Here is a 24,601-nt window from a genome sequence, read left to right as displayed (position 1 = left end):
GTGGCGGGCTGCACAGGCTTCGCGGAAGAGGGGTGTGGAGAGTGACCTGTGCTCGCACACAGGCCCCTTGGTGGCGGCAGCAGCAGCCTTAGCGTCTCCCGCCCGTCTCTGGGGTCCGCGCTTTTAGCCGCGGCTCGCGCCCGTCTCTGGAGTTCCTTTAAGCAGCGTTCTTAAACCCCTCTCCTCACGCACCAGGAAACAAAGAGGGAAGAAAAAGTCTCTTGCCTCTTCGGCAGGTGCAGACTTTTCCCCGGACTCCCTCCCGGCTAGCCGTGGCGCACTAACCCCCTGCAGGCTGTGTTCACGCCTCCAACCCCAGTCCTCTCCCTGTGCTCTGACTGAAGCCCCGCCCACCCCGGCGGCTGAGCAGACAAGCCTCTCGAGCTGGTGAGTGCTGGTCGGCACCGATCCTCTGTGCGGGAATCTCTCCGCCTTGTCCTCCGCACCCCCGTTGCTGCGCTGTCTTCCGCGGCCCCGAATCTTCCCCCCGCCGCCCGCAGTCTCCGCCCGCGAAGGGGCTTCCTAGTGTGTGGAAATTTTTCCTCCTTCACAGCTCCCTCCCACTGGTACAGGACCCGTCCCTATCCTTTTGTCTCTGTTTATTCTTTTTTCTTTTGCCCTACCCAGGTACGTGGGGAGTTTCTTGCCTTTTGGGAGGTCTGAGGTCTTCTGCCAGCGTTCAGTAGGTGTTCTGTAGGAGTTGTTCCACGTGTAGATGTATTTCTGGTGTATCTGTGGGGAGGAAGGTGATCTCCGCGTCTTAACTCTTCCGCCATCTTCCTCTCATTCCAAAGTCAGCCATTTTTTAATTTTGGGATTTCTTTAAAGGATTAAAGTTTAGGGAAAAAAAGATTAAAGTTTAATCTTTTATTATGAGCATTCGAAGTTGCTACATCTTCGAAAGCATATTTCCAAGGAGCTAAATGGCTTTTTATAAATGTTTTATAGATGTTAATACAATGGAAGGGCAAAGAATGTTTTACAATAATGAAAATAACATGGTATGTAAATATTTTGCAAGGGATTTGAGAGACAGATGTTGTAGATAGTTCTGGTTTTAAGAACCAGATATAGTTCAAGTAAGATTTGATATAGATTCAAGTAAGATTGCTCTAGTTCAGTAATTTCATAAAAATCTTAGGATCTAATTCTGGATGGAGAATATCCCATGGAACCTGGGGAGCTTCAGGTTTTGTAGAACAATGTGAAAAACCTTGAGCTAATTAAATAACCTGTAGAGGTTACTTCAAATTTGTTTTTATACTTACATAGGAATTTATATTGCCTTGTTTTTCACAGGTTACACAAGTTAGTAGCTAAATAAAGTATATTCTAAGGCTTTTTTGTTTGATTTAGGGAAATAGTTAACAGTTGATACTTTGATAATGTTGCAATTGTTTTTCTTCTGAAAGAATAAATCAATTTGGTTAGTTTAGTTAAGAGCTTTTTTGTTTTTGCAAGTTGTTACAACTCATGAGAGCATTCTTACTTCTGATCCATATGTGTATTGCGCTCTTGTTCTTTCCTCATTACAGTAAGGTGTTATAAATTTTACAAACCTAGTCCTGATAATGTGACAGGATATAAATTTATCTTAAATATTATTAAATTAAGTATATAAATCTAAGTTTTAACACAATGTTTTCATGAAGTAGACTATTTTATTTGAAATCTAAGTAATCAGATGTTTCTGTACAAATTTTTATGAAGTAAGAATAAGTAAATAATTTGATATTAGCAATCTATTTTCCCCCCAAAAAGCTCTTATTGTAGATAAAGAATAAAGCCCAGAGATGTTAAGTACAAGTTCAGAGGAGTCATTATTGACAAAGTCAGAATTGAACCCAGTTTTTCTGATTCCAAATGTGCTGGAAATATTGTGAAGGAGGAATCAGGAGGCCTGGTGAATAAACTGGAGCTGTGGAAGGAGATATCTAGAGTTGGGTTTTGCTGTAACCTAATTGGTCTCCTTATCCCCACTCTTCCCCTTTTTCTCATTCATCTTTCATACTGTCTGTTCTTTTCTCTTATGCTTATTATCTTTGTTATGCTATCACCATTATTTTATAAAATTCATTTAGGAATTGAGTAACCTTAATTAGAATAGATTTCATTTTTCAGATTCTAAAAGCTTTAGAACATTTGTTTTTATCCATCCACTCAACTGTGCCAGAAATCTTGATGTCTTCTGCAGTCTTTTCTTTACCCTCCACATCTAATTGCTTCTTGGATTCTACCTCAGAACTAGTTCACAAATCTATCACCGTTTTCCCCTTCAAGCAGTCTTGCCTGGTTTCTAGCCCTTTCATCTGCTGGATGGTCACTAGCCTTCTAAAAGTTCTTCCTACTCTTTCATCTATGAAAATTGATTCCTCTACATTAAAGCGTCCATAAACTTGGTTGGGAAGACATTACATCTTTTTTTCCCTTCCAGTTTTATTGAGATATAATTGACATACAGCACTGTATAAGTTTAAGGCATACAGCATAATGATTTGACTTACGTACATCATGAAATGATTATCACAGTAAGTTTAGTGAATATCTGTCATCTTATATAGATACAAAATTAAAGAAATAGAAAAATATTCTTTTTCCTTGTGATAAGAACACTTCAGATTTACTCTCTTAACCATTTTCATATATAATGTACAGCAGTGTTCATTATATTTATCATGTTGTACATTACACCCCTAGTACTTATTTATCTTATAACTGGAACTTTGTACCTTTTGACTGTCTTCATCCAGTTCCCCCTCCCCCCACCTCCATCTCTGGTAACAGTAAGATATTACATCTTTATTTTCACTAATTGCTTATTGAAAATTAGCATTTCCTTCCATTATGAATAAGGTGACAATCCACAGTAATATTATCAATACTTGTGGCTTGGTCACCAGTGGAAAACACATATATTTTCATATCACATTACAGCTGTTGAAGATAACTTGAGTATCATTTATGCCCATGATACTTTGGCATACTTTGAAATTATAGTAGTTGCTGCATACTCTGCTGTATCTTGTTATTTAATGTTTTAATGAGGCTCATAGATTATCCCCAGTTTTAAAAGTATTTTGATTACTGTATTTCCATATAATTGGTTTTACTGTCCTATTTCATTTCATGAACTTAAAAATATTATTCTGTAATAAAAATGTTCTAAAATTAGATAATGGTAATAGTTACACAACTTTGTGAAATACCAAAAAAAACACTGAATTGTACACTTTAAAAGGGTGAACTTTATGTATGTAAGTTATATTCCAATAAAGCTGTTATAAAAATATTATTCTGGGGACTTCTCTGGTGGCGCAGTGGTTAAAGAATCCGCCTGCTACTGCAGGGGACACAGGTTCGAGCCCTAGTCTGGGGAGATCCCACATGCCACGGAGCAACTAAGCTCGTGAGCCACAACTGCTGAGCCTGCTCTCTAGAGCCCATGAGTCACAACTAATGAAACCTGCGCACCTAGAGCCCGTGCTCCAAAATAAGAGAAGCCACCGCAATTAGAAGCCTGCGCACCGCAACGAAGAGTAGCCCCCGCTCGCCACAACTACAGAAAGCACGCAAGCAGCAACGAAAACCCAACGCAGCCAAAAATAAATAAATAAACTCTATTCATAAAAAAAAAAATTATTCTGATAATGGGTCTCTATGCTTTATCAGAATATCAAAAGCGTCTAAGGTATATAAAGGATTACCAGTCCCTTCTCTGGAAATATACTATCCTTCCCAGTTACTACCTAGAAACCTGTTTTATTAGGCATTTTTCCAAAACCTTGCTAAATATTTCCTCAGTAAAGCCTCTTCCAATTTCCCAGGGCAGTTCTTTTGGTGTGCTCTTAGGAATGCTTACATATACTGCATATACCCTAAGCCCATTGTTGGTTATCAACCTCTAGGTTGATAATTTCTTCAGCCTTGGGTTCATGTCTTTGTGTCCGTAGCACCTGGTATAATGCCTGGCACATAGTGGATGGTTTACTGATGAGTGAGTGAATAATGAGGCTTTAGTGTGGCACAAGAAATACATTAGGATGAAAATGATACTGGGAGAAGGAAAGAAGAATCATTTATTTTTTTCTATTGAAATCAGTTAATAGACTCTGCTTTTTAAAAAGTACTCCTGTTTTTTGCTATGATCTTATTTTTCGTCAACAATCAGTCACTTATTCAAACATACCTCCCTTTCCTTCAGGGAAATTAAATTTTAATCAGCAAAACTCATCAATCTGTACATTTAAAATGTGTATTTTATTGTATGTAAAGTACATATAAAAATGAGGAAAAAACTTGAGACAGGAGAGAAAAACATCTAAGTAGCATAATGACCTAAGCATTAAATAATCGATCTAACAATCCAGAGAAATATAAAGTAGCGCATGCACAAATGCCAAATGAGAGTTAGAGATAAAAACTAAGTTCAGGGGAAGGAGAAATCACTGGGAGTCTATAGTGGTTGTTTTTCTGTGTAGTATTTGGATGCAGAGAGAGGAGGATGACAGCATTATAGCCAGTGAATATAGTGAAGGCAGAGGCTTAGCAGTGAGAAGGAATAAGGCATGTTCTGGGAGAGCCAGTTAGGGGAGTCTCCGAGTATTTCAGATGAGAAATGCTAACAGTCTTGAGGAAGAATAGCAGTGGCTGCGATAGTTGAGGAAGACGTGATCAGATCAGACTCCAGGAGTTAGGGAACTGGTTGGATACAACAGGGTAATGGAGAAATCAGAAAATAATTGAAATATTGGTCTTGGTTAAGTGGTGGAAAAATGATAGTATTAACAAAATAGAGAAGTAAGGGAGCAGGGCAAGTTTTCTGGAGATGGTAAATAATTCCATTTCCATTGGTTAAAAATATCAGGCCTATTTTGGCATCTAAACTGATTCAAGAATAAGCTACATGTTTTATAGAAATGAAATCATGTTTCACATTTAATCACACTTTACAACATAAAAAACAGTTCTAAGAAGATATCATGTTATCAGGAAAATATAATGTTTCCATTGTTTGTACATGTGGTCTTTTTTTTTCTTTCTTTCTTAGATTCCAGTATGGTTAGTGATATTGTACTTCAAGACTTACTGGCATATGTGTCTTCAAAACATTCCTATCTCAGAGATCTTCCTCAGAGGCAGCTTCAGAAAATGAGCAGTATAGAATTTGTAGAATTGGAGCAGCTTCAGCCAGACGTATTAGTCCATGCAGTTCTAAGAGTTGTTGATATCACTATACTGACAGGTAAACATTTTGGGTTCCTCCTTAATTTTAGGTTATAAAAAAATTAAGGTACAATAAGGACCTACTGTATAGCACAGGGAACTATACTCAATATTTTGTAATAATTTATAAGGGAAGAGAATCTGAAGAATATATATATGTATATTCTTCTGAATCGTGCTGTATACCTGAAACTAACACAATATTGGAAATCAATTGTACTTCAATTAAAAAAAATTAAGATACAGGACCATCTTAGTGTACCATTTGGTTATCAGTAGATATCATTAGACACTGAAGTACAGTATCACAGGTAATAGAGTAATGCCAACTAAAATATTCCTTTTCCATTTCCAGAGGCATTATACAGTTATAGAGGACAGAAGCAAAGGAAAATTATGTTAACAGTGGAACAGGCCCAAGGTCAACATTATGTGCTTGTATTATGGGGTCCTGGAGCAGCCTGGTACCCTCAACTTCAAAGGAGAAAAGGTAAATACACCAAAAAGCATTAAATCTATTTATAGTTAGGTAAATGATTAATGCTTATGGGCCTAAGATGAAGAGACTCTGGAGATCAGACTACGTTTGAAATATAATTGATCATGATTGAATATTCTTTTGCAGATTTCTTCTGTTATAATTTTATACCTCCTGTAAGCAATTCAGTGATCTAAAAAGTCTTCTATAATTAATGGTAGCAAAATAAAATCTTCTGTTTATTCCCAGGTATACTACTTTACCTTTATAGTGAAGATCTTACCTTCTTTGGATAATGTTGTTTAAAAATTTAATTCTGGAGACGCTTCTACAATTTTTATTCAGCCAAAGTACTCTGATAAATAAACTTCTCTCTAGTTACAGGGCAGATGTTAGGGGAGTTGCATTAACTCTTTCAAGTCGCAGTGTTACTGTTTAATAAATTACTGTGCCCCAGGTTTTTATTCCAGTTGTTTGAAAAGTGTGGACTATTAGCCATCCATAGAATGTTCATGTTTAAAGTATGACACATGATTACATTTTTCTTTGAAGCATAAGTTAATCACTTATGATGTATTGAATTAAATGGAATTGATGTTTCAATAAAATAGTATAACATCTTCCTTTTGATATTGTGAGATCCTTTAGCTGTAGCAATCAGAGACAGTTTAATTACTGGCTTATGAGTTATTTTACTCTGCTAAATTAATGCAAAGATTAAGTATGTGACTCATTCTTTTTTACCTGAAAGAGTTAATGTTTCTTTCAAACTTCTGTTTCAAAATAGTTATCTAAAGATCTATCACAAAAATAAACAAACAAAAATAAATAAAGATCTATCACATTGTCTCTCTTAATCATTAATAGCCCATAACTAGGATTTGACTTTTGACTTTTGTGTTAAGATCAAACAGTGACAAATATTTGTTTGGTTGAGAAATCTGAAACATGTGTCAATGATAGACAAACCATCATTGTTGACCACCATGCCATGGCCAGGAACATGAGTCTACTGCATGTTGAGCAGAATGTAGGTCGAAGGTGTCATTCCAATTACAGTGCAGCTGTAGCAAAGCAGATTGCTCCATGCTTAATATGAATATTCTTTTAAAACTAATAGTTATTTGGTTAATAGAAGAGGAATTGTAGTTATCCCTAGATAATTCTATGATATTTAAGTTAATATTGAAAATTTATGAATCCAGGAATTAAGGTGTAGTTGTTCTTTGTTCATTCATTCAGCATGTTTATTTATAATCATTGTTTTTTAAGTTTTAATATCCACCTTAATACCTCAAGATCATTCTTTCTAAAATGGGAAAATACCAATTTTGAAGACTCATTTAAGTAAGTGATTCTACTTTCACAAATTGTTAGCATTCTGTCTATTCATTTAGTATTTCTTTTTTTTTCTTAAGACATTCTCTGTATTATTCTTTCTGTACTGGGCCCTGGTTTTACTTGTTCCCAAGGAAACAGACTCACATTTAGGTGATATAATCAGAAATGATCGTCAAGCAGTCATTACTGAATACTGAAGATAACAGAGTCAATGTTTTGGAGAAGAATAATAAGAAACTAATCCCCAATTTGCGTTTGTTAGAAATATGCGTTGTTAGTAGGAATTTGGTATGCCTCATATGTAGCAAGCGTTGGTCACAGTTTAGGTCCTAATGAGGGTGGGCTTCTTGGGAATTGGGTATGCATAAAGTAGGCTATTCAGAACTAAATGCCTTTCCAATGCAATATTCTCCTGAAATCATTTAATAGAAGTCTAATACTTTAAAAGTATAACAGATTACAATAAAGTACTCTCGTGACATTACTAATTAAGCACAGAATAATACAAGTGATCTCAACCTTTATAATTATACTTCATGCAAAATCACAGTTATGTCTGCACGGAGGTTTGATATCCATACATGCCCTTAATTCATGATTCAAATACAGAATTGTATCACGAATTGTCTCAGTACTGGTCAGTCTCCCTCAGACCTACTAGCTTAACTCCTTTCTGTTACTTGAACATGCCAGCCTTTTTCCTGCCTTGGGATCTTGAATTTACATGTTACCCCTGCCTAGAGTGCTTTTTCCTGCAGCTCTCCCACACGGATGGCTCTCCAATTTCATTTCCCCAGAGAGGCCTCACACATGAATATACATAATCACTCCCTATCAGGTCACTCTTTGTTTTTTTTTGTCTACATTGGGTCTTCGTTGCTGCGAGGGGGCTTTCTCTAGTTGTGGTGAGCGGGGGCTACTCTTCATTGAGGAGCGCAAGCTTCTCATTGCGGTGGCTTCTCTTGTTGCGGAGCACGGGCTCTTGGCACACGGGCTTCATTAGTTGTGGCTCGCAGGCTATAGAGCACAGTCTCAGTAGTTGTGGAGCACGGGCTTAGCTGCTCCGCAGTATGTGGGATCTTCCCGGACCAGGGTTCGAAACCGTGTCCCCTGCATTGGCAGGCAGATTCTTAACCACTGCGCCACCAGGGAAGATTCTTAACCACTGCGCCACCAGGGAAGTCCCAGGTCACTCTTTGTATAGCACTCATGCCATCTAATGCAGACAGATGATCCAGCTTATTTGCTTGCTTGGTAATTAACTAAATTTCCCAGTAGGTTGTAAAGTCTGTGAATAAAAGCACCCTGACTAGCTTGTTCACCATTGTATCCCCATTGCACAGCACTGCCTGTGCTAGTAGATATTTTCTTTATGAATGAATGAAGAATAAAGTACAGAGGACTTCCCTAGTGGTCCAGTGGGTAAGACTCCGTGCTTGCACTGTAGGGGGCATGGTTTCAGTCCCTGGTTGGGGAACTAAGATCCTGCATGCCCCTCAGCATGGCCAGAAAAACCAAAAAACCCAAAAAAACCCAGATCAGGCAGCCATTCAAGGTTCCCACTGTCTTTAAGGAGTAAAAGACTCAAGTTTGAGGAGGAAATAACTTGGCTTGTTTCAAATGATAAGAAAAGAATCACAAAGTTAAAAATGCATGCACATGAAGGTTTTGCAATCCATTGGATGTATTAAGAAATTATATTTGAACTTGGACACTGAGGGCTTGTAGTTAAAACTAGAACTCTATTGTGGTTAACTTAAACAATTAAGGGGGATATATTGGAAGTATACAGGAGTATGTCATAGTACATAGGACAAGAGTGATGGGTTTCAGGGGGACTTGGAGCTAGGAGCTGAAAAGCTTTTTGGGTCCCAGGCACCATCTCCATGGATCTGCCTTATTCACTCAGTCTAGACTTTCCCTGCTTCTCAACCTTACAGAAAGCAGATGGTTACTCTGTAGCTCCTGTTTTACTTTTCCTTTTAAGAGACCAGTTCCATTTCTAAGTTCCCAGCAAAGAGAATCTGATTGTCTAGGTTGAATTTGATTCAGTCAGCTGTGGCCTGGAGGACAGGGTCAAAAAGTAGGCAGTTCCCTGTCAGTCCAGTGGTTAGGACTCTGCACTTCCATTATAGGGGGTATGGGAACTAAGTTCCCTCATGCTGCACTAAGTGGCCAAAAAAAAAAAAAGAAAAAAAAAGTACCAGTTGGAATATCTGAGCTTATTTCAGAGGGTGGGGGAACAGTTAAGGGGGTTATTTGTGGTCTGGTAGACACACAAAGATATTCACTATCAAAGATATGTATGTTCACTAGCCTGGAGAGATGTATGTTATAGAATATTTAGTTTAAAAAAGTAGGTTATAAAACTTCATGTGTAATAGGATCCCATTTTAATAAAAGTGAATATATAAGTATGTATATGCACATTAAAAAATCTGGAAATACAGGGACTTCCCTGGTGGCGTAGTGGTTGAGAATCTGCCTGCCAATGCAGGGGACACAGGTTTGATTCCTGGTCTGGGAAGATCCCACATGCCGCGGAGCAACTAAGCCCATGCACCACAACTACTGAGCCTGCTCTCTAGGGCCTGCAAGCCACAACTGCTGAGCCCACATGCTGCAGCTACTGAAGCCTGCGCACCTAGAGCCCGTGCTCCACAATAAGAGAAGCCGCTGCAATGAGAAGCCCATGCACCGCAACGAAGATTAGCCCCACATTCACCACAACTAGAGAAAGCCCGTGCGCAGCACAGACGACCCAACACAGCCAAAAATAATTAATTAATTAATTTTAAAAAATCTGGAAATGCTGATACTAAAATGCTAGCACTGGCTATTTCTATATAGTAGTAGTATGTGGTTTTTATTTTTTCTTTATACCTTTAGTTTGAATTTTATGCATGCATGGAGTCTGCATTTATTTTTTAAACCTTTTAGTATAAAAACCTTCAAACTGGGACTTCCCTGGTGATGCAGTAGTTAAGAATCTGCCTGCCAATGCAGGGGACATGGGTTCGAGCCCTGGTCCAGGAGGATCCCACATGCCGTGGAGCAGTTAAGCCTGTGCACCACAAGTACTGAGCCTGTGCTCTAGAGCCCTTGAGCCACAACTACTGAGCCCACGTGCCACAACTACTGAAACTTGTGTGCCTAGAGCCCGTGCTCCACAACAAGTAAAGCCACCGCAATGAGAAGCCTAGGCACTGCAACGAAGAGTAGCCCCTGCTCGCCAAAACTAGAGAAAGCCTGAGCACAGCAACGAAGACCCAATGCAGCCAAAAATAAATGAATGTATAAATATATTTTTAAAAAACTTCAAACATATAGACAGAATAATATAATTAACTGAAGTACCCATTATCCATTTTATTGAAACATGGGCAATCTTATCTTACCTATTACTTTTCTTTTACTGTCTAAATATTTTACAAAAAGTATATTTTATTTTATAATTTAAAAATTAAAGCAAATTTTTTTCCTTTAAAAAAGAGTAAATAGGGCTTCCCTGGTGGCGCAGTGGTTGAGAGTCCGCCTGCCGATGCAGGGGACACGGGTTCGTGCCCCGGTCCAGGAAGATCCCACATGCCGCGGAGCAACTAGGCCCGTGAACCATGGCCGCTGAGCCTGCGAGTCCGGAGCCTGTGCTCCGCAACGGGAGAGGCCACAACAGTGAGAGGCCCGCGTACCGCAAAAAAAAAAAAAAAAAAAAAGAGTAAATAATATTTGGAATATCTGGCTAACAATTAGAGAAAAAAATAAGAATTAAACTTATACTTTATATTTGTGCCAAAATAAATTACAGGTGCATTAGAAATTCAAATATTTTAAAAAAGGAACAATGAGCACTAGAAGAAAATATAAGTGAACTTATTTGGAGCCCAAAGACTAGTAGGCTAAATAAAATGCAGCAACAAAAAACTGCATTAAAAATCAACTAAAAATCACTATATACAAAATTAAAATGCAAGTGAAAAGCCAGGAAAAATTTGCATTTTGTCAGAAAGTAATGCCAAAGGCAAAAGACAAATACTTGTAAGAATGGGCAATAGATATGAACAGGCAAGTCCCCAAAGAGGAAATTAAAGTGGCCAATAAATGTATGAAAAAAGTTACTCTTACTAGTAATGGGAGACAGACAAATAAAATAATAATCATAGCTGATTTTTCTCCTAAGAAATCAATAGAGAAGATATGGGGAAATAGCCACTCTCCTAAACTATTGAAGATGTAAATTGGCAAACCTTTCTTTTTCTTTTCTGTTTTTCTAACTGAGGTATAACTGACTTACAGTGTACTAGTTTCAGGGGTAAAATCTTTCTTGAGGACAATTGACAATGCATATGAAAGCCTTAGAATTTGGAATACCTTTGGCCTAACAATTACAATTAATAGGAATTTATCATGGTTGTGCATAAAGATGTAGCTAAAAATATGTTATCACAGTACTATTTATAATAGTGAAAAACAAGAAACATGCCCCAAAAGAGAGGATTACTCTAATAATTTTTAAGATTTTGGTGTACCTGTGCAATGACATATTATGCAGTATTTTAAAATAATGTAGAATAATACTTAATGACATGTAAAAATATATTTGACATAAGTAAAAATCAAACAAATTGAGAACAACTAGATGGCCACTAAAATATTAACTGTGTTTATTTTGAGGTGTTGATTATAGCTGCCATTTATTTCTTTGCTTATCTGTGATGTCTAAGCATGTATTTTATAATAAGGCAAGAAAGCTATTTTAAAATAGTGATTGGTTTTAAGCAACAGCTTGGAATATATATGCTTTAGTTCTTTCTAATGATGCTCTGTCTATACAGATGTATTGACTTGTTTTAAGATTGTCCACAAAAAAAAAGCTGTCCAGTGAAAGAAACTGAGGAAGCCGGTAGGGTGTTGTGAATTAGATTTATGGCCTGAAGTATGTGGGAAACTAAAAAGACAACTGTCATTAGAAAACTTAGTGCTAAGAGACCTCTTTTTGTTTTGATATAGTTTTAAAGTTGAATCTATTAATTTATAGTCTGATTATTTGGCAAGAAGGTCTGTGCTACTGTGGTTCAGAATTATTACTAAGGGAATTAAAAATAGGAGCAACTGAGTCTAAATGCTTTTTTTTGTTGTGGAAAAATTAGCTAAATAAGAAAACTAAGGGGACTTCCCTGGTGACACAGTGGTTAAGACTCTGCACTCCCAATGCAGTGGGCCCAGGTTCGATACCTGATCAGGAACTAGATTCCCACATGCATGCCACAACTAACAGTTCGCATGCCACAACTAAAGAACTCTCAAGCCACAACTAAGGAGCCCATATGCCACAATTAAGGAGCCTGAGAGCCACAACTAAGGAAGCCCACCTGCCTCAACTAAGACCCAGTGCAACTAACTAACTAACTAAATAAATAAATATAAAAGGAAACTAAGGTGTTGAAAAATCAATGAGTAATATTGATTATGGCAGACGTCCATTTCTATGCCATTATTTTAAAAAATCTTTTCTGTAGATATCAAAATGAGAGTTTGCTACTTTGAAAAGCAGTTGGTTATGATAAATTATGACTGTTTAGGAGACCGAGTAATCTTTAGAAAAATTTTTGTTAAAATTACCTCTAGCATTCTTATCTTATTGCCTTAATACAACATTCATATTTTGCATCTTTATATCCAAATTCCTTAATGTGATGAAAGTTGTATTTAACTGATTTAATCAGGTCAATCTATTTAATCTGATTTTGAGCCTAGATTATTTCCTTTTTGGTAACTTTTTGTTTTTGTTTTGTTTAAGATTATATTTGGGAATTTAAATATCTTTTTGTTCAACACAATTGCATCCTGGAGAACCTAGAATTGCATACGACACCATGGTCATCCTGTGAGTGCCTGTTTGATGATGATATAAGGGCAATTACATTTAAAGCAAAATTTCAAAAAAACACACCGTCCTTTGTGAAGATGTCAGATTTAGCGACACACCTAGAGGATAAGCGTTCAGGTAAGACCTTTATTTATATAAGACATTGCTAGTTTGTTTTTTTTTAATAAATTTATTTATTAATTTTTGGCTGTGTTGGGTCTTCATTGCTGCGCTCAGGCTTTCTCTAGTTGCGGAGAGTGGGGGCTGCTCTTCGTTGTGGTGCTCAGGCTTCTCATTGCAGTGGCTTCTCTTGTTGTGGAGCACGGGCTCTAGGCACACGAGCTTCAGTAATTGTGGCACATGGGCTCAGTAGTTGTGGCTCGTGGGCTCTGGAGCGCAGGCTCAGTAGTTGTGGCACACGGGCTTAGTTGCTCCACAGCATGTGGGATCTTCCTGGACCAGGGCTTGAACCCATGTCCCCTGCACTGGCAGGAGGATTCTTAACCACTGCATCACCAGGGAAGTCTGCTAGTTTTCATATAAGCAAAGAAGCTGCCATTTGTGGGGAAAATATGTAATTGAATATAAAAGTGAAATATAGATCTCTGTAAGTAGCTGAAACAGATACTGACATCTTCCTAACATTTTGCCTACAATCCTTTGAGGTTAATTTGTAATTATTAGGGATTACCTAAAAATATTTTTTGCATGTAGTTAAAAGCAGCTTATCATTTAATAAGCCAGAAATAGAAAAATGACTCTAGCCAGAATCACTGTTGAGATAAACATTTTATCAAGTTACTAAGCTATCATCTATCACATGAGTGTTAAAAGTTAACATTGGTACAGAATTTATGGAATTTACTTACTGCTTTGTATAATGTAATAACATACTTCCTGAACTCAAATATGTGTGTGTGAGTGTGAGTGTGTGTATAAATTTCATTCTCAGAAGCATACTACATGGAAGAATGCCTGATGAATTTTATACACACACTCACACAATTTCCATGAACTAAATATAATTAATTTATTTTGAGTGCAGTAGTAAAAGGCATATGTTTTAGGTTCACTTTGGAATGAAGAGAGAGTGAAATAGTGAAAATAACTAGATAAACTGCTACAATTTTAGTGGGAAATACTTTTCACTAAATTGCATTCCTAACTACAGAAATGATGCTAGAAAGATGCTAACTCCTGGTTGAAGGTATAACAAATTAAACAGGATTTAAAGCTGTAGTTAAGCTTGCTAAATGCCAGTAATGAGTAAATGTCAGTGATTATCAGTTTGGGAAACTAATAGAAAGTTTTCCAGCGGCTACTATAGCAAATGTGTTTATTTATTTTTAAATATTTATTTATTTATTTTTGGCTGCGTTGGGTCTTCGGGCTTTCCTGTAGTCAAGGCAAGCAGGGGTTACTCTTCGATGCAGTGTACGGGCTTCTCATTGCTGTGGCTTCTCTTGTTGCGGAGCATGGGCTCTGGGTGCGTGGGCTTACTAGTTGTGGCTTGCGGGCTGTAAAGTGCAGGCTCAGTCGTTAGGACGCATGGGCCCAGTTGCTCCGCAGCATGTGGGATCTTCCCAGACAAGGGCTCGAACCCGTGTCCCCTGCATTGGCAGGTGGATTCCCAACCACGGCGCCACCAGGGAAGTCCATAGCAAATGTATTTAGAGGGCAAGTAAGGGTTGAAAAAACTGAGATGTATCTGCAGGTTTATTGTTACATAATTTAAGTGTTTTAATGAAGAAGAAAAATTTGGTCAAAAATTTTCCTCAGAATTTGCGTAAGATTACTATTTTTGGTGCTTTTATAGGTTGAGTTATCGAGAATAACTGAGGAACTTTGGATCTTGATACTGAATTTTAACTTTATTCTCCAGTCTGCATAAATAATTTTCTGAATTCTTATAGATGGTTTTAGATTTTGTTAAATGCTAAATGTGTTTTAAGTGGACTAAGATTATTTTGACAGTTTTGCTAGTGAAAAGAATCTGGTCCCAAATAAAATAAGTTGAAGCTCCTAAGAGATCACATGCTAAGATTCTCAACTATATTTCTTGGACTTTTTTACTAGCATGCTATGCCCACTTTTGGTTCATCCACAGAAATGTAAGAGTTGTGTCATATGCAGTTAATAGGATACTTCAGAGTTAGTGGTTTTCTTTTTTTTAATTAATTAATTATTTTTGGCTGCATTGGGTCTTCATTGCTGTGCGTGGGCTTTTCTCTAGTTGCGGAGAGCGGCATCTACTCTTTGTTGTGGTGAGCGGTCTTCTCATTGTGGTGACTTCTCTTGTGAAGCATGGGCTTTAGGCATGCAGGCTCAGTAGTTGTGGCTCACAGGCTCTAGAGCGCAGGCTCAGTAGTTGTGGCACACGTGCTTAGTTGCTCCGCGGCATGTGGAATCTTCCCGGACCAGGGCTTGAACCCGTGTCCCCTGCATTGGCAGGCACAAACCACTGTGTCACCAGGGAAGTCCAGAGTTAGTGCTTTTCAAATGTGATTCAGAGTGTCAGATTAAAAAAAAAAAATTTTTAACAGGGTTTTGGGGATGTAATTTTCACATAGGAAATTACCCTTTTTTAAAGCATGCACATTCATATTGGTGAGTTTTGACATGAAACCCATGCAACCGTCACCACAGTCATGAAACCGTCAGCTGTCTCTCTGTAATCTCTTCTGACTCCTCATCCCTGCCCAGATCCTTCCAGGCAATCAATCTGCTTTCTGTCAGTAGAGATTACTTTGAATTCTCTATGGTTTTATATACATGAACTCATGCAGTATGTACATTGTTTTGTTTGGCATCTTTAACTTAGCAAATTCTTTGAGATGTATCTATGTGGTTGTGTGTATCAGTAGTACATATTATATGAATATACTGTGATTTGTTTATCTGTTCAGCTGTGGATGGACATCTGGGTTGTTTCCAGTTCTTGGCTATTATAAATAAAGCTTCTATAAACATTCAAGTATAAGGCATTATCTGGACATAGTCTTTCTTTTTTCATGAATAAAGACCTAGGAACTGAGTCAATAGCTGGATTATATGGTAGGCATGTATTTAACTTTTAATGAAAGTGACAAAAAATAAAAATAAACTGCCTAACTGTTTTCCAAAGTAGTTGTACCATTTTACATTTCCACCAGCAGTGTATGAGAGTTCTGTTTTTTCCACACCTACCTCAACACTTGGTATGGGCATTCTTTTTAATTTTGTTCATTCTAATAGGTGTGTAGTAATGGGTCATTGTGGTTTTAATTTGCATTTCCTTATTGACTGATGGTTTTGAACATCTTTTTTGTACTTAATTGCCAACTCTATATCTTCTTTGATGAAGTGTCGATTGAAATCTTTTGCCTACCTAAAAAAATTGACTTGATTGTTTTATTGAATTTTGAGAGTTCTTTATGTTCTGGGTAAAAATTATTTTTCTTTCTTTCTTTTGTTTTTTTTTTTTTTTTTGGCTGTGCTGTGAAGTTTGCAGGATCTCAGTTCCCAGACCAGGGACTGAACCTTGGCCACAGCAATGAAAGCCCAGAATCCTAACCACCAGGGAACTCCCTGAGTCAAAATTCTTTATCAACTATAAGCTTTGCAAAAATGTTGCTTGTCTTTTGCTTGCCTCTGTTGTAGTCTTTTACTTGTCTTTTCATTATTTTACCTAGGTCTTTTGAAGAGCACAAGTTTTAAATTTTAATGAAGTCCAGTTTATCCATTTATTCTTGTATGAATTGTGCTTTTGGTGTCATTTCTAGGAAATCTTTGCCTAACCCAATGTCACAAAAATTTATCTCCTACATGTTATTCTAAAAGTTTTAGAGTTTTAGGTTTTAAATTTGGGTTTATGATCTATTTTGAGTTAATTTTGTATATAACGTGAGGTATGGCTTGAAGTTGGGTTTTTTTGGTTTGTTTTTTGCTGTATGACTATCCAGTTGTTCAAGCACTAGTTGTTGAAAAGATTATTCCATTGAATTGCCTTTGCACCTTTGTCAAAATCAGTTGTCCACATGTATGGTCTATTTCTGGACTTTCTTCTGTTTTATTGATCTATTTGTCCATCTTTCCACCAATAGCACACTATTTTGATTACTGAAGTTTTATACTGATAAGTCTTGAAGTCAGATATTGTTAGCCTTCCAACTTTGTTCTTTGCAAAGTTGTTTTGGCTGTTCTATAACCTTTGCATTTCCATGTGGATTTTAGAATCAGTTTGTCAATTTCTACAAAAAAAGCCTACTGGGATTTTGATTGAGATTGTGTTGAAGCTATAGATCAATTTGGGGAAGAACTGAAGCATCTTAACACTGAGTTAGCCAATCCATGAACAAGATGTATCTCTCCGTTTGTTTAGATCTTCTTTAATTCCTTAGCTGTGTTTTGTAGTTTTCAGAGTATAGGACTTTCACATTGTTTGTCAGACATATCCCTAGTTTCTATTTTTATGCTATTATAAATGGTATTTTTAAGAATTTCAGTTTTAATTGTTTATTGGTAATATGTAGAAATACAGTTGATTTTCATATATTGACCTTGTATTTTGTAACTTTGCTACACCCACTAAGCTCAATAGCAACTCTTTGGTGGATTTGGATTTTCTACATAGATGGTCATTTTATTTGTGTTAAGACAGTTTTACTTCTTTCTTTCCAGTCTGGATGCCTTTTATTTATTTTTCTTTCCTCATTACACTTGATAGCTCCTCTAATACAATATTGAAAAAAAGTTGTAAGAGCAAGCATTTTTACCTTGTTTCTGATCTTAGGGAGAAAGCATTTATTCTTTCATTAGTAAGTATGATATTGGCTGTATGTTTTTCATAGATGCCTTTATCAGGTTGATGAAGTTCCCTTTTATTCCTAGTTTTCTGAAAAAAAATTGTTTTTTAGTTCTTTTTTTTTAAATTTATTTTTGGCTGTGTTGGGTCTTTGTTGCTGTTTGTAGGCTTTCTCTAGTTGTGGCGAGCAGGGGCTACTCTTCGTTGCAGTGCACGGGCTTCTCATTGTGGTGGCTTCTCTTGCTGCGGAGCACGGACACTAGGCACGCGGGCTTCAGTAGTTGTGGCACGTGGGCTCAGTAGTTGTGGTGTATGCGGCATGTGGGATCTTCCCGGACCAGGGCTTGAACTCGTGTCCCCTGCATTGGCAGGAGGATTCTTAACCACTGTGCCACCAGGGAAGTCCTGAAAAAAAATTTTTTTTAATCAGAAATGGATGTTAGAATTTTTCAAATGCTTTTTCGCCATCAATTGAGATGATCATAGTTTTTTTCCAATCTTTTAATATAATTAATTACATTGATTTTTGCATATTAAACCAACTTTGCATTTCTGGGTTTTTTGTTTTTTTGGCCGCACCATGCATGGCTTGTGAGATCTTAGTTCCTTGACCAGGGATAGAACCTGGGCCCTTGGCAGTGAAAGCACGGAGACCTAACTGCTGGACTGCCAGGGAATTCCCACTAACACCTGTTAATAAGAATTTTTATGTCTGTGTTGTCTGCAGTTTTCTTTTCTTGTAGTAACTGTAACCGAGTCCAAGCTTACTTTGCTCACCGTGTGACAGGCCAGTAAATCGGGAGATGAGGTGTTGAGGCAAGGAATACGACTTTATTTGGAAAGCCAGCAGACCATGAAGATGGTGGACTAGGGTCCCCAAAAGACCATCTCATCGGGGTCTGGATGCCAGTTTCTTTTCTAGAGTCAGAGAGGGAAGTAAAGTAAAAAGGCAAACTAGAGAGGGAGAGGTGGCGAGGAAGTAAAGTAAAAAGATCCATCAGTCTTGCAAAACATCTCCTGGAATGGCCAGCCTCAGTGAGGGGATGTGTTAATTTCTTCTTTCTTGCAGCCATTCACAAGTGGGCGGTGTTCCCTGAGGCAGGCCATTATGTATGATTATAATAACAAAAGCAACTGAAAGCAAAGGTTAAAGTCAAAGAAACAGATCCAACATGGAGTCCCATTTAGCTCTTCCCCATTACATATCTTTTTCTGGTTCTGGTGTTAGAGCAATGCTCATAGAATGAGTTGGTATGTAGTTTTTCCTCTTCAGTTTTCTGGAAGAGTTTGTTTAGAATTAGATTGATTTCTTCTGTACATGTTTGATAGAACTCAGGGAAGCCATCTGGGCCTGAAGTTTTCTTTATTGGAAGGTTTAACTACAAATTAATTTTATTTAATAGATATAGGAGTATTCTGGTTATCTGTTCTTCTTGAGTGAGCTTTGGTAGTTTGTATCTTTCAAGAAATCTGTTCATTTCATCTAGGTTGTTGGCACAATAACAGCAACAACAATTTATTGGCATAAAGTTATAATATTCTCTTATTATCCTTTTTGATATATCTAGAATCTATAGTAATATTGGTAACGGGGAAGAGGTAAATCGGACTCAACGTTGGATCTGTTTGACTTTAACCTTTGCTTTTAGTTGCTTTTGTTATTATAATCATACATAATGGCCTGCCTCAGGGAACACTGCCCACCTGTGAATGGCTGTAAGAAAGAAGAAACTAACACATCCCCTCACCAAGGCTTGGTCAGTTCCAGGAGATGTTTTGCAAGACTGATGGCCCTTTTACTTTACTTCCTCACCACCTCTCCCTCTCTGATTGTATAAAAGAAACTGGCTTCCAGACCCAGAAAAGATGGTTTTTCAGAGACACTATTCTGCCATCTTCTTGGTCTGCCGGCTTTCCGAATAAAGTTGTATTCCTTGCCTCAACTCCTGGTCTCTGATCCATTGGCCTGTCTGGTGGTGAACAGAGCAAGCTTGGACTTGTAACAGTATTACCTGATATTGCTAATTTGTGTCCTCTGTCTTTTTTTTTACTGATCATTTTCGCTAGAGTTTTACCAATTTTATTAATATTTTCAAATAACTACCTTTTATATTCATTAATTTTTCTCTGTTTTTCTATTTTCTATTCCATTGATTTCTTGTCTGGTCTTTATTTTTCCTTTCTTCTGCTTTCTTAGGCTTCACTCTTTTACCTTTCTTAAGGTGGAAATTGAGGTTGTTGATATGAGACTTTTTTTTTTTTCCAGTGTAGGAGTTTAGTGCCATAAATTTTCCTCCAAGTACAGCTTCTAAGTTCTCTATCCAGTGCCCTATGGATTACAAGATTTTCCACTCTAGCTGGTGGGAAAATACACTACTCCCAGCTCTGTACAAGCTTCAGTGATTGTTCCCAGTAATCCTTTTCCTTGGTTCTTTCCTTGGCCTCTGGTCACATATATTGGTTAATACTCAGTTGAATTCTCCAAGGGGTGGACCCTCTGCATTTCTCCAGAGTTCTCTCCCTTTGTAGCTCTCATCTTTCTAGTACTCTACCCTGAGAACTCTAGCCATACTAGCCTTCCAGACTCAAAGCTCTGTCTCCTCGCAACTCAGGGAAACCACCAGTCTCTGCCTGGGTACCCTTTCCTGCACCACAGCCAGGAAACTCTCTTTGTAAGCTGGGACAGTTACCAGGCTTACATCTTTTGCTTCTCATCTGTTAGGGATCACTGTCCTTTGTTGTCTGATATCTAATGTCTTGAAAATTGTGTCATACATTTTGTTTGGTTTTTAGTTGTTTCAAGTGTCTGAACTATTTTTATACACAACACTTTTGACATCAAATGTATGGGGTTTTTTGGTTTGTTTTTTTGTTCTTGTTTTTTTCACACCAACAGGCATTTCTCTAACTCTGAACAGCAACTCGGTGTCCTACACTTCAATTTTGATGCTACCTGCCTGGAGTTAGTATCAGACTCCACAGGTTTACGAGCTCAGTCCCACAGGACTGTCCTCACTTCAGATGCCAGTCTCAAGTATTAGGTACCCCGGGTACCCTTCTGTCTGACTTGGCTACAAAGTTGGGAGTTCCCACAGCCCTCCCCACTTTCAGGCTCAGTAATTTGCTAGAACTACTCACAGTACTCAGGAACTCTCTTTATTTACATACCAGTTTATTATAAAGGATACAACTCAGGAACTGCCAAATGGAAGAGATACATAGGGCAAGGTATGGGGGAAGGGGCATGGAGCGACCATGCCCTCTCTGGTGCACCAACCTCCCAGCATCTCAATGTGTTCATCAGTCCAGAAGCTCCTTGAACCCTGTTTAAGGTTTTTAATCAAGGTCTCATCGTGTAGGCATTATCGATTAAATCATTGCCTATTGGTGATTAGCTCAATCTCCAGCCCCTTTCCCCTCTGCAGAGGTCAGTGGGTGGGGCTGAAAGTTCTAACCATCTAATCTGCCTTGGTCCTTCTGGTGACCAGCCCCCATCCTGAAGCTACCGATGGGCCCCAGTCACCAGTCATCTCATTAGCAAAGAAGGATACTCTTATCACTCTGGGAGATTTCCAAGAGTTTTTGGAGCTGTGTGCTAGGAACTAAGGACAAAGACCGAATATTTACTTTTTATTATATCACAAGGTAGGAGCATAAATCCAGTCGCTTACTCTACCTTGGCCAAATGCCAGGTTAAAATTTTACAAGTTGTGTTGATTCAGGTATGTGTGTTTGAATATTTTCCAAGATGTGATTATAGGTTAGCATTATTACATTATAAAACTAAGCTAAGGAGAATGTAAGTAGAAAACAAAAACAACAGCCTCTCAAAAAATCCACCTTTTAATTGAATACAGAGACTTATTCTCAGATAAGAACTCCATATACCCACTTCTACATGGAAACATTTATTGATACTGTGGTCGGGATCTAAGATCCCTCAAGCTGCATGGTACAGCCAAAAATAAAAATAAAAGGAAGAAAGGAAGGAAGGGAGGAGGGGAGGGAAGAGGGGAGGAAGGAGGGAAGGGAGGAGGGGAGGAAGGAAGGAAGTATCCTGCCAACAGCAGAATATCAGTGCCCAGCAGGCCATGAACCCCTTGAAAGCTGTATCCACATTCATCATGAACTTTTAGTTCTTTTCAAGAGTTGTGTAAATTTACAAAATGTTAGCAATTATATTAACATTCTTCTAAAATTATTGGGACTTCCCTGGTGGTCCAGTGATTAAGAATCCGCCTTCCAATGCAGGGGACGAGGGTTTGATCCCTGGTCAGGGAACTAAGATCCCACATGCCGTGGGGCAGCTAAGCCCACGCACTGCAAGTACTGAGCCTGCACACTCTGGATCCCACGCGCCACAACTAGAGAGAAGCCCACGTGCTGCAACGAAGAGCCCATGCACCGCAACGAAAGAACCTGCATGCCACAACGAAGATCCCACGTGCCGCAACTAAGACCCAACGCAGCCACATAAATAAATATTAAAAAACCAAAAAACATAGGTGAGCTATGCTTTAATAAAAATAAAATTACTGAGTTATTTCATTAAATAATTTCTTAGTGATTCATCATGTCTATGGAAAGGTGTGATGAAGAGTCTGCTATAGTTTATTAGGTATGCTGACCGCTACACACCCTTGTAATTTGTGTAGAGATATATGACATGATTGGAAGAGATGATGAAACTATCTTCAGGCACTAAAAGACTGAAGCAAACTGAAGGGCTTAGGAATAGGAAAGTCGCCATTAATGAGACCCCTGCAGAGATTACCAGGAAAGGGAACAGGATACTGAATAATGAGTTCTTGACCTGGAGTGTGCTCAAAGGATGAAGAGGAACAAATTCAAAGCCTTAAAAAAGCCTTTAAACTGAACATGGAGAGGAAAAGAGAAGGTTGCTCAGATAAACTCATCAATCTCACTAGTATACAGTAAGGCAAAGATAAATTAGAAAAAAAGAATGTCTGGCAGTTAAGAGATACTCAGTATTTGTTGAATGGGTGAGTGCATGAGCCAGTGAGAAGTGAATGAACATGCTTGAGGTGCCTGGTGAGTCACACAGAAAATATTTAGTACGTGAGGACCCTCAGGGCTCACGTGGTGGCTATGTAACCAACACCCAGAGTGTGGATGATGATGGGTGGGAAACTGAAAAAAAAAGTTTAAAAAGACGGTAAGCTAGTGGTGTATTATTTTTGGACAAAGTAGAGAATAGAAGAATTACTGACCTCCTATTTGACTTTTGATGATGATTAATTAAAAGAAAAGAAGAGATGGCATGTTAGTTTCAAGTGTTTAGAGGGATTTCTTCTAAAAAAGATTAAACTGATTTTTCATGATTCCAGAGGACAGGGAGGAAGAAGACATCCACCTTTTCAGCCAAATTAGCCAAAAATATCTTTACTCTAAGTTGCAAGCAGATCACCCCTTACACTCTAGAGTAAATACGCAAGTCCTACGTGAGTGAGACTGTCTAGGAAAAGAGTAGAGAAGACCAAGAACAAGACCTCGGTGTATCCTTTACTATAAATAACTGTGAATCAACTGTATAATTAGCCATGTTTGTAAATTAAATTATGGTTTTGGCTCCTAATTTGTGATATTTCTTTGTGTTTGTCTTTTACAGGAGTGATTCTAATCAAAGCCCAGATTTTAGAGCTAGTGTTTCCCATTACAGCATCTCTGAAGATAGCTCTAAATGCTCACAGTTCTCTGAAGATTATTTTTTCTTCTCTTCCCAATATTATATATACTGGCTGTGCAAAATGTGGATTGGAACTAGAAACAGATGAGAACAAGATCTACAGACAATGTTTTAGCTGCTTGCCGTTTACCATGAAGAAAAAATACTATAGGTAAGGCAACTAAACAAGCCAGCGGGATGGAAAACGTTTAATATTATAGGACTGGAAGTGACCAAAAAATTACATATATCAACTGTTTCTAATGAGAACTAACTAGAGCTAATCCAAGAGAATAAATTGTTCCTCCTGAGTGATAAATAGCTATTTATGAAAGCAGAAATTGCCCAGTAATCATAACAGGAATTTTTCAAAAGCAGTAATTGGGAGATTTTATTGTCTTTAAGCAGCTATACTGAAGAAAACTTTTACTTGGTTTACATTTTTAACCAAATTCTAAATGGCTCATAAGAAACTCATTTCCCCACCTTAACATATTATTGGAATTTAAAGGTTAAAAGTAATTATATGATCTAACCTCTGAGTTGTGGAAGCTAGTAAGATGTTTAACCTTTCTGTATCTCAGTTTCCCCAACTTCATATTAGAAATTAAGGATAGCAGACTAGCACTCAGTGTTTTATTCTCTTTTCTATTTCTAAATACTGCAATATCTAAAAACCGTATGCAAATATATTCAGCATGTTATCATGGAATACTTTAAGAAAATTTACAGAAGCTTAGTCCATAAGCTTTATTTCCCTTTACATATATTTATGTTTGTTATAAATAAGTAAATGAACTTTGCTCTTACTTTGAAAGTTGCTTGTCTGGAAAAGAAAATTGGATTCAGATGCGTGGTCCCCTCCCTTCGCCTCCCCCCAGTCCATTCTCCACAGCTGACAGAGTGACCACTCCCTTCCTTTAAAACCTTTCCAGAGTTTCCCATCACACTCGCCTCTGCGGGCTCATCTGCTGTACTCCTTGCCTTGCTCACAGGGCTGCAGCTGTACCGTCTTCTTTCAGTTCTTTAGACACTCTGACTTTTTCCTCCTTAGGGCTTTCTCACATGCTCTTTTCTCTGCCTGACTCCACGAGGCTGGCTCCTTCGTGTCTTAGTTCAGTGGCCGTTCATCAGAGAGGCCTTCTTAGTCACCTCCTTTGTTCTCTGTTAGAGTGCCGTGTGTGTGTGTGTGTGTGTGTGTGTGTGTGTGTGTGTGTGTGTGTG

The 24,601-nt window shown here is 38.0% G+C and overlaps 1 protein-coding gene across 16 annotated transcripts in view; it reads left to right on the top strand.

The window, feature by feature from the left end:
- Positions 1–24,601, top strand: part of SHLD2 (shieldin complex subunit 2) — a 112,163-nt gene that overhangs the window by 78,826 nt on the left and 8,736 nt on the right. For all 16 annotated transcript variants that reach the window (XR_003437835.1, XM_027129659.1, XM_027129657.1 and 13 more), the window contains 4 exons: positions 5,048–5,242; positions 5,579–5,713; positions 12,840–13,046; positions 23,321–23,549. Coding sequence is in view for 15 of the 16 variants with exons in the window: in XM_027129659.1 (XP_026985460.1) it covers positions 5,048–5,242; positions 5,579–5,713; positions 12,840–13,046; positions 23,321–23,549 (766 nt within the window). In the remaining variant the exon portion in view is untranslated. The remainder of the gene's footprint in view (positions 1–5,047; positions 5,243–5,578; positions 5,714–12,839; positions 13,047–23,320; positions 23,550–24,601) is intronic.

This window comes from Aethalodelphis obliquidens, unplaced genomic scaffold (assembly GCF_003676395.1).
Source record: "Aethalodelphis obliquidens isolate GAN/ISIS:26980383/991018 unplaced genomic scaffold, ASM367639v1 scaffold37, whole genome shotgun sequence".
NCBI lineage: Eukaryota > Metazoa > Chordata > Mammalia > Artiodactyla > Delphinidae > Aethalodelphis > Aethalodelphis obliquidens.
The sequence above is the reverse complement of the archived record's forward strand: the minus strand, read 5'-3'. Positions and strand labels throughout refer to the sequence as shown.